The sequence below is a fragment of the Aotus nancymaae genome, unplaced genomic scaffold (assembly GCF_030222135.1).
Source record: "Aotus nancymaae isolate 86718 unplaced genomic scaffold, 86718_ANA_hifiasm-v0.15.2.pri h1tg000004l, whole genome shotgun sequence".
Taxonomy (NCBI): Eukaryota; Metazoa; Chordata; class Mammalia; order Primates; family Aotidae; genus Aotus; species Aotus nancymaae.
In genome coordinates, this window is record NW_026988415.1 from 41,047,607 (window position 1) to 41,063,201 (window position 15,595).

Here is a 15,595-nt window from a genome sequence, read left to right on the forward strand (position 1 = left end):
CTGATGAGAATTGAGAGGAAGAGCATTCTAGGCAGAAGAAGTAACACGAGTAGAGGTATGAAAAGTAGAAAACAATTGGTTACCATTAGAAAATTCCAGGTAGGGCAATATTATAAGGCATAGAAAGCTCAGGAAGGGATGAGACTGGAGAGGCAAGCAGGGACAAAATGATGAAGACACAAAGAGGCAGGAAGGCAACAAATAAGTGGAGTTTAAAAATCAGGGAGGAAAGTATTGCAACAATGAGAAGGCAAAAAAATATCAAAGAATGACTGAATAATTTATGATATCATGTGCTAAAACTTTATAACTGTAAACAGTTATGAATGAAGAATTTTTAGTGATAAGAGTAAATATTTAAGAAAATGTGAAATAATACAAAATTGTATTCAGAATATAGTTCTCATTTTTTAGGAAAATTTAATGTGATATATGATATACATAGTTACATGAAATATATGATACCTATACATATGCAAATATGTTATATTTATGATATAAATATAATAGATATGTATATGTAAATATAGTTGATGCTTATATATGTGTATATATGTGATTTACACACACACAAGAAAGGGAATAAAACACACCATGTTAACAGTGGCTCTTTGAGTGGTAAGATCTTCAAATAGCTTTCTACATTTTCCAAATTCCCTACAATAAGCATGTATACTTTTATAATAAAAGTTTAATGAAATATGTAAAATAGCTCTTGATATCATGGGAAAATACAATATAATATTAAGTAAGAAGAAAACAGAACACAAACATATCAAGAAAGTAGAGCTCATGAGCATTATACAGCACGGAGTCAAGACAATAGGAAAGTATCACACAGATTTGACAGTTGAGTTACTAGTGAATGATAAGCTAAGGAAAAAAGCCAAACTAATTGTGTTGAGAAATGGGAGGTAAGAAAGTAAAAACATCTAGTGTAGACTACTTCTTCAAGAAGCTTACCCGAAGAGAAAGAGATAGGGAATAAAAGAGTCATAAGGCCAAGGGAGACTATTTTATTTTATTTTTTAAATGGGAGGCTAGAGTATGTTTATACGGTGGTGCAGAAAGCATAGCTGAGAAGAAAAAGTTGAAGGAAAATAAAAAGGTGGGAAGGAGACCACCTAGATCAGGGAAATAAAGGGCACCAATACAGAAATAATTTCTTATGTACAATAAATTATGCCGAAAAATACAACATATATTTATGTACATTTTAAAATTACATTGAAGTGACATGTTATTTAAATGAACAGGTTATCGTACTATTAAGTGTGTAAGTTATAATTTACAACCTTAAATTAACATATGATATATTATCATTACTTGTACCTGATATGGTTCAATCATCTTTTTATCAGGTTTACCATAGTATCGCAGTTTTGATTTATGTATGATCCTCACAAGCAATGCAGGAAAATTTCTTCTGTTAGCCCAAGTCATTTCAAGGTGAGAAAGGGAAATTATTTTGGTATCTAGAATGTAAAAAAGAGAAAAGAAATCCTGTTTAACTTGTAATGGTAACTTCAAAGATCCATTTTAATGGTTAAAAATAGTAGCCCAATCATACCTAAAGCGACTCCTTCTTGTCAGCTAAACCCTGCCAGCTAAGTCTATATACCTGTCTCACATAAACTACATTTGATCCCTAATATTAACAGCTGAAATATATATAAGGCTTACTATGTGCCTGGAACATAGGTAAACCTATATTAACTAACACATTGTTCCATCTAGAATGTCTTCCATCTTACCAAATCATTTAATAATTTCCTGGAAAACCTGGATCTAAACTCACCTCCCATAAGATATTTTGTGAAAAAAAAGACCTCAATGTCGTGGAATGTTTTTCCCATTACTAAGCACTTATATATTTAATTTATAGAATTAAGCCAAGCATGATGGCTAATGCCTATAATTTCAGCACTTTAGGAGGCCGAGACTGGTGGCTTGCTTGAGCTCAGAAGTTCCAGACCAGCCCGGGCAACATGACGAAACCCCCTGTTTCTCCAAAAAGACAAAAGTAGCTGGGTGTGGTGGCATGTGCCTATAGCTCCAGCTACTCTAGAGGCTGAAGTGGGATGATCACCTGAGTCCAGGTAGCTGAGCTCACTGCAGCAAGGCTGAAGTGAACTGTGCTCATACCACTTCAGCCAGGCTGCAATGAGCCATGATCACACCACTGCATTTCAACCTGAGCGATTGAGAGCCTGTCTCAAAATCTATATCTATATATATTTGTTTTATTATACTTTTTTGTATTGCCTTCACCTCAGTTTCATACGTATAAATTCCATCTCCCCAAAATACACCAGACACGAGCCTGTATCAGGACCTTTACACTTGTTGTCTTCCCTTTAGATATGCAAGTGACTTTCTCCCTCCTCTCCAAGTTTTGCTCAAAGGTCACCTTCTCAGTGATATTATCCCTAACTATCCTATTAAAAACTGACCCCTTTACTTATCCTCCATTCCACTTTATTTTTCTACATAGCACTTACCATCTTCTCATATGCCATATGATTTACTTAGAAACATTTTAATCTGCAAGCTTGCTGGCAAGTTAAAAAACTGCTTAAAAGCTATTCATCAATTTAAAGAATTAATTTGCAATCACGATGTAGTCTTCCTTGGATTAAGAGAGGTTCCATCTGCAACTGTCTCCACATTTTTCTTTCTCACAGCCCACAGTCTCAACTATTAAGACTTGAATTTGCATTACTACCAATATTTATTTTGCTAAGGCTCCCTTCATTTCTATCTTTTTTAACATAATGTTTTACCTAATCAACACTTTTGACACGAAATCACACTTGTAATTTCTTTTTAATAAGGATTTAAGTGGTATTATATAATTATGCCTATACCACAAAAAACACAATTTTTCTCTGTAACTTTCCTTCCAGATTCTCCCAATAAATTACTAGCCCAGAATCACAGGTCCTAACATTTCATCTAATATAATTAAGTGATTTGATTTTAATGTCAGATGAATCTCAGATGAGCTATGAATTGTCTTGATCAACGGAATACTCTTGATCAATGAAGGCACGTACAGCTCCTCTATTGTCTGAAATAAATTCAAGAGCTACATAGTTTGTAAAACTAGAGTTGTAAGAGCCTCTGTTTCTGTTATAATAAGGTGCAGAGAGTCAGGTGTAATCAGATGTCTTTCTGGTTAACATTTTTCCCAGTTTGGGTTTTTAACTCACAAACTTCATAGAATACACATTTTATCTCTCAAATCCAAAAAAGAATTAGAGGCTGTCTATAGACAAGGAAGAATTTGTGTAAATTCATAGAAATAAATGTGTTCATTATAAAAAAAATAATGAAAATAAATAAACTGGATATTCAATATGCAATAGAACAGTGATTCTCAAAACGTTTTGGTCTCAGGATCTCTATACACTCTTAAAAAATATTGAAGATCTTGAATAGCTTTTTTTTTTTCTTTTGTTGAGATGTAGTCTCAATCTGTTGCTCAGGCTGGAGTGCAGTGGTGTGATCTTGACTCACTGCAACCTCCACCTCCTGGGTTCAAGCAATTCAGTCTCCCAAGTAGCTGGGACTACAGGCGTGCACCACTATGCCCGGCTAATTTTGGTATTTTTTAGTAGAGACGGGGTTTCACCATGTTGGCCAGGTTGGTCTCCAACTCCTGACCTCAAGTGATCCGCCTGCCTCAGCCTCCCAAAGTGCTGAAATTACAGGTATGAGCCACTGCTCCCAGCCTGAAGAACATTTTACTGCACTATAAAGCAGACTAAGATTTTTTTTAAATTATCAGTTCATTAAAAATAACAATAATAAACTAATATGTATAATTACAAATAACATATTTCTTGAAAAAATGACTGTATTTTCCAAAACCAAAAAATAATGTAGTGAGAAGCGTGGTATTGTTTTACATTCCTGCAAACCTTGTTAGTATCTAGCTTAATAAATGACAAGTGGATACTCATATTTTCTTTGATATTCAGTTGGCTTCGGCGTCACACGTCATTTAGCCTCTGGAAAACTACACAGTACACTTGTGAGAGAATAAGAGTGAAAAAAGGTGAGAAAAGCCTTAGTATTGTGAAAATAGCTTTGACTTCATGAATCCCTTGAAAATGTCTTGGGGCACCACTAGAGGTCCCTGGACCATATTGTAAAAATCATAGCAGAAGAATAAATTTAAGGAATGAAGAAGGAATGAATATTAAAGCTAAAAATAATGAATCAGAAAACACTCTACCACAATAAAGAAAACCCAACAGCATTGATAGATTCAATTCTCTGGAAAAATTAATGAAAATGTAAATCTTTGACAAGTCTAATCATGAAAAAGAAAACAAAAATGTAATACTCAGAATGTAAACAACTATACACATAAAGAAAAATTATTAAAAGATTATTATATATGATTTTATATCAGTAAATTTTAAATATCAGTGACACAGTTAATCTCTTAGAAAAATATGAATTACCAGTATTGCCATAAGAAGCAAAAGAAAACTAAACTATGTCTTTACCCATGGAAGAAAATGAAAAAAGTTCACTAATGACGGCTTCCAAAACTGGGAGCAGGTTCACGTGGTTTTACAAGAAAATTCTGATAAATGTCAAAGAATAGCTCTTTCCCTGAGCTATAAATTGTCCCAGAGCCCAATAAAGCGTAGAAATTGTACCACTTCACTTTATAAACTTAGAATAATCCTGAAAAATTCCAACAGAAATAGTACAAGAAAGAAAACTATAAACTAAAATCAGTTATGATGGCAAAAATCCTAAATACAATACTTCAAATTTAATATAGCAGCATGCTCAAAGACAACTGTGTCATGATCAAATACAGTCCTAAATGTCTTCTCTTGTTCATTTGGAATATATTATATATTCAGAATAATTCTGGAGACTGAAACAGACATGTAAGTTTAAATAATTTTGTTAAAATATTAATACATGTACTCCATAAATATATACACCTACTATATACCCATAATTTTTTTCAAAAACCTTGAGTAACCACTAGGAGTCTAGGAGAATACACATATAATGTATAACTTCCAAACTACTAGAAGAAAAAGAATATTTCAATCCTGCAAAAGTAAAAAAAAACATATAAGATGGTATATTTTATACATAAAGAAGAATTTCAAGAATAGGTACAAACATCATTATTCACATTAAATATAGATAAATTAAATTGATATTTTAGAAGAAAAATAATTGGTTTTGTTCAAAAGGCAGAGTCTTAGCTATATACTTTTTAAAAGAAACAACCCTAAAACACAATGGAAATAAAGGGATGGACAAGCATGCACTAAGGTCAGTGGTTCTCTCTTTTTTTAAAATTTTTTGAGACAGGGTCTCACTCTGTTAGCTCAGGCTGGAGGGCAGTGGCATGATCAAGGCTCACTGCAGCCTCAACCTCCCGGACTCAGGCTCCCCCCTTCACCACCCTCCTATCAAGTAGCTGGGATTACAGGCACAAATCACCACGCCTGGACGATGGTATTTTTATTAAAGACGGAGTTTTGTCATGTTGCCTTGGCTCATCCAAGCTGGTCTGGACCTAGGCTGGTCTCGACATGGACTCTGTACTCAAGCAATCTGCCTGCTTGGGTGTCCCAAAATGCTAGGATTACAGGTGTGAGCCACTGCATCCGGCTTGCCAGTGGTTCTCCAAGTGTGGTCTCTGTACCAGCAGCATCATTAACACCAGTGAACGTGTTAGAAATGTAAATTCTAGGGCCCTACCCCAGATCTAATAAATCATACACTGGGAATGGTGCTGAGCAATCTGTATTTTATCTTGTTTTATTTTTGTATTTTTGCATTATTGAATTATGGTAGTCATTTCTGAAACAATTACACTCCAGCCTAATGGCCTTTTGTTAGTGTTTTCCATCTTTCAAATCCATTAAAAAAAAAAGGCAAAACTGATTTAAACAATCATGTTGAAAACTGACGTTGTGATAATTTATTGTGCATCAATTCATTTTGATTATATACTTTCATGACCTTCATGTGTTCTGTTTAGCTTTTTGCGGTCTTCTCTGCCATTTCAAGTGAGAATTTTACTGAGACAGTAATATCTTTAAATCCCTTTCTTTTATTTTCTTGGCATTTCTTTTTTGCTTCAACATTTCAAACATACTGCCTTAATAATTTATTTAAGTTTTGGTATATTCTTTATATTTGCAACATTTTCCAAATTTTTTTTTTTCTGCTTAATTTTTTTTCTCTCATTTTTGTAAGTGTAATTTGAAACTGTCAGTACCTGAATGCTTATTTGTCTCCAATTCCAATTGCTCATTTTTGCCCCATTCATTCTTTGCAGTGTTTCTTGATGTTATTCGTGAATTCTTAGAGTTAGGAAGCATTTAAGTTATTTTTCTGACTGGCACTCTTGAGGTGATATGCATGCCTACTCACGTTTGAGAATCATTGTCCTAAAATGCTACCAAATAGACTGCGGAAGTGGCAAACGTTATTATCAGGAAAAATATAATTCAAGGCAAAAGGGACAAAGAGGCAAATTTCATTAAGTGTAAAAACTCACCAATAATATATTAATTAATCAGTTATGAAACTGTACACATTATAGTAACATCTAAAGCAAAACCTTTTAGAAATATAAGGAGAAATAAAACTATCATCATAGAGAGAAGTCAATATTCCTCTCAGATAAATGAGAAAATAAAATAGATTAAAAATAAGACTCTGGAATATGCGAATTACATTTTTAAAAACCTGGTATAATAATAAACTTTAAGCCTAATAAGCTTTTTCTAAATGTTCAGAGATTAAAGAAGCAAAAAGGAGTCAGGCACGATGGCTCACGCCTGTAATCCCAGCCCTTTGGGAGGCTGAGGTGGGTGAATCACCTGAGGTCAGGAGTTTGAGGCCAGCCTGGTCAACGTGGCAAAACCCTATCTTTGCTAAAAATACAAAATTAGCCTGTGTGGTGGTGTATGCCTGTAATCCCAGCTACTCAGGTGGCTGAAGCAGGAGAATCGTTGCTGGAGAACCAGGGAGGTGAAGGCTGCCGTGAGCCAAGATCTGTGCCAGCGATCCACCCTGGGAGATAAATGAGACTCTGTCAGGAGGAAAGAAAGAAAGAAGGAAAGAGAGAAAGAGAGAGAGAGAGAGAGAAAGAAGAAAGAATGAAAGGAAGGAAGGAAGGAAGGGAGAAAATAAAAAAGAAATGCCAATTGCATGCCAAGAAAATAAAAGAGAGGGGTTTAAAGATATTACCATCTCAGTAAAATTCTCACTTGAAATGGCAGAGAAGGCCCCCAAAGTTTGAAAATATCAGTGAACTTTAGACCCCAAAAAGCTAAACAGAATACAGGAAGGTAATGAAAGTATATAATCAAAATGAATTGATGCACATTAAGTTATCACAACAGCTAGTTTCCAACATGTTGTTTAAATCACTTCTGTCATTTTTTTAATGGATTTGAAAGATGGAAAACACTAAAGAAGACGATTGGGCTGAAGTGTAATTATTTCAAAAATGACTACAATAATTCAATAATGCAAAAATACAAGAATAGAACAAGATAAAATAAGAAAATATGAATAATGAGTAACAACAAAATCTCTGTACTTTCAAACCTGAGGGATGCAGCCTAAGCAATACCCATGGGAAATTTCAGAATTTTAAATGCTTTTGGAGGAAATAAACAAGGAAATATATGCACCAAGCATTCAACTCAAGAAAGTAATACAAGAAAAATATGAACACAGGAAGTATATAGAAGAAATTAAAGATGATAGCAGAAATTAAGTAGAAAACATCTCCTCACTATAGATTTTGTTATTAGCAAAACCAAGTGTCTTTAAAAAAAACAACAATAAAATAGATAAACTTCTGGTAAGGCTGATCATAAGAAAAGGTGAACACACAAACAAGAGGATTGTGAAAGGAGTCATAATTGACAAGATAGGTCAAAAAACATAGATTACTACATACAACTTTGAGATCTAGGTGAAATGAGATTCTCTAGCAAATTACCAACTCTCAAAAGTGGGGTCTTGAAAAAGCATTATTAGTTTAATCATTTTCTCTAAAAGAAATTGCAAGAGTCATCCCACTCAACCCCTAATCCTGGCCCAAGACACGAGGTTCAGATAGTTTTAGAGGGGAATTTTACTAAACCTTTAATGAACGTATAATTTCTGTAAGCACAGGAAGACGGACAAGCTTTCCAACTCATTCTACTAGGCTAATATTAACTCAATATAAAAATTGCATTGAAAAAATACTCTCCCAGAAAAAATCAACAAAAACAAAAAAGAAATCTACAGACCAAATTAACTTAAGTAAACAGATGTAAAAATAATCATGACCAAGTGGGAATTCAAAAGTGGCTCAATTTATTTCATTCATTCCTTTATTCAACAAATACTGAATGCCTACTATGTGCCAGACATTGTTCTAGCTATAAGATATGGCCTACAGGGAAAATAAAAAAGAGTCGTGGATCTTATAAAAAGGTAGGGGGAAAAAGAAAAACAGCTAAAGAAGATAATTTCAGAATGCTATGATTCTATGAAGAGCATTTGCAGGGTGATATAATAAGAATAAATGGGGGAGGAAATATTTATTTAAAAAGGCACTTTTAATATGTTTTTATTTGAGCTGAAACTGGAGGATGGAAAGAAACTTTCCAGAAAGAGGAAAAAGCAGGTGCAGAAAAAAGACTGGAGGTTTGAGGATCAAAAAGAAGGCTGGTTGCTAGAACAGAATGGTGGAGGAGAGGGGTTAGAGATTAGAGAGGTGAGTAAAAGATTCTGTAGGGCAGGGGGTCTGCAAACTATATAGCCTATAAGCCAAATCCTGCTTGTTGCTTGTTTTTGTAAGTGAAGTTCTATTGCAACGCAGCCAGACCCATTCATTTACATACTGCTTAAGGCTGCTTTCCATATACAATGGCAAAAGTGAACGGTTGTGGCAGAGATTATATGTATTAGAAAGACAAAAAGATTTACTGTTTGGCTCTTTACAGAAAGTTCGCCATCCTCTGATGTACAGCCTTGCAGACCCCGGTAGAGTTTGAATTACTGTCTCAATGCAATAGAGAGCCACCTGAGAGATTTAGGCAGGAGAGTGGTGGTTACACAGGTGTATATGTATATGAAAATTTATTAAGCTGTATTTTTAAAACTTTTTTTTTACTGTGTACAAGGTAAACCTTAATGAAGAGTTTCAAAAGCACGAATGTGTACCATAAACAAAGTTAAGAGAAAAAGAATAGATTGCAAGAAAACAATTTGCAGACAAAATTTTAATACCCCTTAGCAAAGAAATTCTATAAATTAATTAGAAAAATGACAAAAGATATATTTTAAAATAGTAAGATATGGAGAAATGGGCATTCTCATACGTATGCTGGTGAATGTAAATTTGTACAACCTTTTCAGGAGATGATTTGTCTAGATCCACAAAATAAAAAAAATAATAATACTAATAACTTTTAAGGCAGCAATTTCACTAGAAGAAGCCATTCAACAGCAATACTTGAACATAATAAACAAAAATATGTGTACATACATTCTAATGATGCTTAGCATTGTATTTAATACTAAAAAACTAATAAGTGCCTAAAATTACAAATTACCTATTCACACGGGCATGATTACAGAAATTATGACGCACCCATGCTATGAAATATTGTATGTACAGATGTACAGGAAAGATGCCTGAGATGTGCTTAGTGGAAATAGCAAATCACACAATGAGACATTACTTCCTTTTGTTTTCTTCAAAGATACACACCAAACTACTGACAGTTTGGGATTTTTAGAGGAAAAGTGAAGGCACCAGGGAAGGCGAAAGAGGTCTTTCACTTCTCCCTAATATTTTATTATTGACTATTTGAAACATACAGCAAAATTGAACAAATTTTACGGTGAACATCAATATGATCACTTCCTAGATTTTATCACTAACATTTTACTACACTTGGGTCATATATTTCTAACACAATATGCTTTTAAATATACAGATTGGGTTTTATTTTGGCACACAGACATTACCTTTTGTAATATAAATATGGTCTTAATGAATAAATAGTATGACAAAATAGACACAAAGTATTAATCCCCTCAACTCTTCTTTAGGACACAAATTTTTCATTTACATATTCAATTCTAAAAATTAATCAACATTTAGAGTAATAATGCACTACTGCCTTATTTCATGCTTGAGATAAAATCATTCCATTTTTTAAAATCCCAGAAATAGCTATCTTGCTTTTAAAATTTAGTTATTTAAGACATCCTTGCCTACACATTACTATAACATCTTTAACTAGATGTGACCATAATTGCATGTTTTTTGAGCTAGTTATCCTTTTACTTTCAAGTTTGTTGCTCTTACACATCACAGCAAGATTATCTATGATTTAGTATTGTGACAACAACATTTTAAAAGGGACTGAAAAGCAGTAATGCAGAAAATTATAATCTTTCTCCTTCCAGTACTTTCTCTTATTTTATTTTTTGCATTTTATTTCTTTCCCCATTTCAAATGTGTTCATGCCTACAGTACTATCATTCCCCTTAATTTCATCTCTTAGAGAAGAAACGTAATTGACAAGCAGTTGCTGATGACAAACTAGTGTTTTCAGGTTAACTTCCTACTTCTGATACAGAAAAACTGAACTTCTTAGATCAGTACTGTCTGTGGCGAGTAATAAGAAACAAGAAAATGAGAATGCCAAGCCTTCCCATAAAACCACACATTTAAAACGTGATATTTACAAAATTGTTACACAGCGTTTCAATCAATGTAAAGTACTAAGGAATACATCACGGAACATCCTTCTCGAATGAAGATTAAAACATGCAAAACCGCAATTTTTTACAACCTTTATGCTAAATTAAAATCTGTAAGCTCTTCAACCGTTACAACGTACTATTTCCACAATTGGATTGGGAATAAAACGAAGATTAATTCCACCACAATCAAACATGTAAAGAACGTATGAGGAATACTGACTCCCACATCGGTACGTATGCCAGACTGAATTTTAAGGTGTAGTCAGACACTTCCTGAATCGGCCACTTTTGCAATCAAATAGACAAACAAAAAACCAACAAAAACCACGGGCTGTGCAAATTTCATTAAGCATCCCTGGGTCATTCAAGAAAACTTGTCGACCCGTCACTCCTGGCTTGCAATTAACAATACAAAAGCATTTTCATTTCTTTTCCCCTTCAAGCAAGCTCCTGAGAACTATTTAAAAAAAAACCTCTGCCATTCTTTCCAAACACTTACCGCTAAAGTTGAGTTCCTCAGGTTGCTTGTCTGTTAACCAGATATCTCCATACGGATCTTCGTTATTCCACAGCGCCAAGTAGTGACTCTTCCCGCCTCTTAAAGGCCTCTCTGGTTTCTCCTCGTGCGCTCTATTTCTGAAGGGAGTTTCTAAACAAATAGTGTCTGAGGTCTCCCCACAGTGGACGTTACCTAAGCACAGGATCCCCTGGCCTATCCTTTTCTCATTGTAAAGACATGAGACTCTGGAAATTCTCATTTGTATGCCAACTTTAAGAATATTTTGATACACGAGAGAGTTCAAGCTGGGGTCCAGATAGCACTTCTCCTGGTACACCCCGTCTGAGATTGTCACATCATAGCAATAAAGGGGAGGCTTGGGCACCGTGTCGCGTGGCTCATCCTCTAACAGGTACCTTTGGACGGCCAGCACAGTGACAGGCACCACCTCCGAGGGGGTGACACACTGGAGAGGTGAGTCCATAATCTGTTCAAGAACCTTTTGGATCCAGGACCTGCGCCCTTGGGCACCAGCTCTTCGGATCACCCCTCCCGGGACCCCAGCCCGATTTCTCTCAGGGTTCGGCCAACCTATCCCTGCATGTGAGGGACCAGCTTCAGGCTGTCCTGACTCACCAGACATTGTTGGATAACTGCGTACCCGCTTCACTACCAAAAGCTAGTTTGCCTCGACCAAAGCGCAGAGAAATAAAACCGCGCGCTTCGGCGACGATCGCTACTCTGCGCTTGCCGACAGACAAAGCTCCGCCCCGTAGCGAAGCTGCTAAGACTTTACGCGTGCGCGCGCGCGCCTGCTCTCACGCCCCGCCTCTGGTTCGGTGCGCTTCCGACTCTAGACACTGTTACTAGGCAGTCACACGCGCGAATTACGTAGGAGGTCGTCCGACCTTGTGCTGGTGGGGTTGCCGTCTTGGGGAGGGATGGCAGGGGAAGGGGAGGGGGACTCGGTGGTTGTCATGGTTCTCGAAGAGAGAGGGGGAGGAGCACTTGCGGCTCCCCTGGAAAGGAGGATGCCTAGAGGCAAGGGAAAAGAGAAAGTGGCAAGAATCGGGGTGCAGAGTCAGTGCTCAGGAGTTTGTGGGTTTAGGCTTTGCGCCAGGAACAGAAAACAATTTAGAGTTGGTTAATATACATTAATGTAATAACATGGGTTTCCTGTAGTATGAACAAAACCAGATAATGTATGCGCAGCCTCCAGGACGGTTCCTAGCACAAAAAGTCCTCAATAAACATTAGCTGCTATTGCGATTAGCATTAGCATAATTATCTGTAGTGGTTCCCTGAGTGAAGGGTGAGTGAATTAGTGTTTAAGTGCAAATGAAAATAGAGAACTAGAATTTGATTTTAAAGGGCTGCCTTTAGATGAGGCTTCTTAAAATGCACATAATTTTAATATAAAGATTTCAGAAACTTCGTTTGTTTAATGCAAGACATATATCGGGGATGAATGTAAAGTGAAAAAGCTGGTAACAGTAGTAAAAATTAACGATAAAATATTTGTCAGATGTACTTAGATGTACCAGTATACACAGAAGGAAGTAACTGTTCTAAGAATACTTTTAAAGATAGTTGTGAGCTAATTTTGTTTATATTAATTTCCTTTGGCCCTCTATTTTATCATTCTTTATTCACTATTTATGAAGTCTCTATATGAAGTAGGCACTGTTTTAGGCCACTAGGGATAACTGTAGTCAGGGTCTTACCCTCAAGTTTCTTCTCATTGCTTGGGCTAAAGAATCCTGCCATTATTAATATATTTAACTAATTTACTCATTCTATACAGAATTCTTTAGTGTCTGGTCTGGGCCAGGTATAGCCTTGCTAGGGAGACCAAAAAACATAGTAAAGGGAAAGAAAGTGGAGGGAACAGGAATTAATATTTTATAAAAAGTATGATTACAGACAGACTCTCTAGTAAGAGATTGAACAGAACAGAGACGTACAGGAAGTAAGGAAGTGAGCTATATGGATATCTGGGGGAATGGCACTTGAATCACAGAAAACAAGAAGAACAAATTCCATGAGATAGAAGCATACTTGATATCTTCAAGGAAATGCAAAAGCCAATCAGCTGTGGAGGGGCGAGGGGGAGAGTGGTAAGAGGTGAGGTCAGGGTTTTTTCTGTTATGAGCAAAGGAGTGACATGACACTTCAGCTTGAACCCTACTTCCTTCGTGATGCCTCCCCTGACCAATTCAGTCTAGAATAATCTTTCTCTTCTCTGCATCACTTTGTACCACTCACTTGATATTTATCATCTAATACTTGCAGTTAAAAAAAAGTTTAATGTATGTATGCATAACTCAAAGTTTCTCAACATGGACACTTTTGATTCTTTGGGCCCGAAAGCTTTTTGTTGTGGGTTGTCTTGTGCACTGTAGGATATTTAGCAGCATCTCTGGCCTCTACCCATTAGATGCCTGTAGCACTTCCCCCTCCAGTTGTGACAACCAGAAATATCTCCAGACATTGCCAAATGTCCCCTGGGGGGCAAAGTTGCTCCAAGTTGGAACATCTGATTACGATCTGCACTAACTAGATCTTAACTTTTCAAAAGCAGAAATTGATTTGTTCTTTTTTGCTTCCTGTAGTTCCTTCATTACTGCTAAGCATAAAAGACACTCAAATGGCTTAAATAAGTAAAACATACTATTCCCAGCGTCTCTGTACCAAGGGAATATACAATTGTGGCTCTCCATAAACAAACAAATACAGTATACAAAAATCCAAACTTACCAAACACAAAATAAGTTTCCTGAGTGTAGGTACTTTGTTATGTTCGCTGCTGAATCTCCAGTGGCAAAATCAGTATCTAGCATATAGCAGGTACTAAATAGTATTGTGGAATGAATAAATGAAATTATGGGTTGGTATTGCATTTATTATACGGGTCATTAAATGTCAACTATCTGTTGTTTATCCAAAGAGAACATGTTTGAAATCTTTCAATCCTATTCCATCAACAGCCCCTAAACTATATATGCTTAGTGAAATTTATTAATAATAGTATTGTCTCATCACATTCTGGGTCCTTCCATCTAATTCATGAAAGATGGATATTGGCAGTGGTGCTTAGTATTTGGGTGATTACTGGCATTGGGAAGAAATAGCACTAATGTTTAGTTTTACACTACTACTAACAAAGATGTATGGTGACTGTGGGCACACATTTGGAGACTTGTACTGCTCTACTGACAACCTACTGATAGTGTGCATCTCCCCAAGAATTATCGTGTCTACTTGAGTACTGGTCACACCTGTGAAAGTATGAATGCTCTCTGATTTGGCATTACTAAGCATCTGTTTTAGGATCAATTTCACAATAATAGAAAAGTAAAGGATATGAACTTCAAAGCCAGTAATAAGTATTATTAAGGTTATTGATCTTTTTCTCTTCTCAGATCTGGAAGGTTTATTATAGTGCCTTCCAGGTTTAAAATGATAAAGGTAGGCAAGACAAAATTTTATAAAATGGGAATATTAAAAGATATTCAAAACACCTTAAATAGGTTATGAAATGTATTTTGGTAGTCCACTCAATTTGGTGCAGCTATAAGTCACATTGATTTTCCTCATTTTTAAAATTGAACCAATAAAAGTAGGCATAATTGTTGAATAATTAAGTTAGTTCAGATGGGCAAAGTGCTTAAAACAATGCTTGGCACATAGTAAGAGCTCAATAATTGTTAGCTATTGTTACTATTATTCTAAAAGGAAGATAAATGCATATCATAGAATGCTAGAACTATAGGGAGCCGTTAGATGCCTATTAGTTCAGTGTTCTTCAAACTGTGAACTGTGAAACATTAATGAGGCTGTGAAGTCAATTTATTAGGTCACAAACAGCAATTAAAATATGTAAAAATAGCACAGAAACTTTGAGAGTGCATCACATATATTAAAGGTAAGAATTGCTTTGTAAAATGTTTGTGTTAGATTTGATGTATGTATATGTGTATACTGGGTCGTGATGTAAAATGTATTTCTTATTATGGGTTTGGCCAAAATGTTTAAAAGAAACTTCTATAGTTCAACTATCTCTTATTATAAATGAAGAAACTCAGGCTAGAAAGGGGGATGAACATGAACAAGATAATAGTGTGATAAGTGGCAGAGCGTAATAACTATTAGCCAAGACTTCTGATCATCAAGCCTTAAAAAAAGGCTTTGCATGACATTAGGTAGTGCAGATCCTGCATTATCTTCCAAATATATCGGTTTTTTTTTTTGAAGAACCTTGTTTTTCCTATCCTCACATTCACTTAACAATTCTTTCATTCATTTGCCTGGGTAGACAAA

At 35.6% G+C, this 15,595-nt stretch overlaps 1 protein-coding gene across 1 annotated transcript in view; it reads right to left on the reverse strand.

Annotated features, from left to right (window-relative positions):
- RADX (RPA1 related single stranded DNA binding protein, X-linked) overlaps positions 1 to 12,020 on the reverse strand; it is a 57,457-nt gene extending 45,437 nt beyond the window's left edge. Inside the window, exons 1-2 of the mRNA XM_012451668.2 lie at positions 11,276 to 12,020; positions 1,333 to 1,475 (exon numbers count right to left, since the gene is read on the reverse strand). Coding sequence (XP_012307091.1) covers positions 1,333 to 1,475; positions 11,276 to 11,918 — 786 coding nt within the window. The 5' untranslated portion in view covers positions 11,919 to 12,020. The remainder of the gene's footprint in view (positions 1 to 1,332; positions 1,476 to 11,275) is intronic.
- Between the last annotated feature and the right edge of the window lie 3,575 nt (positions 12,021 to 15,595).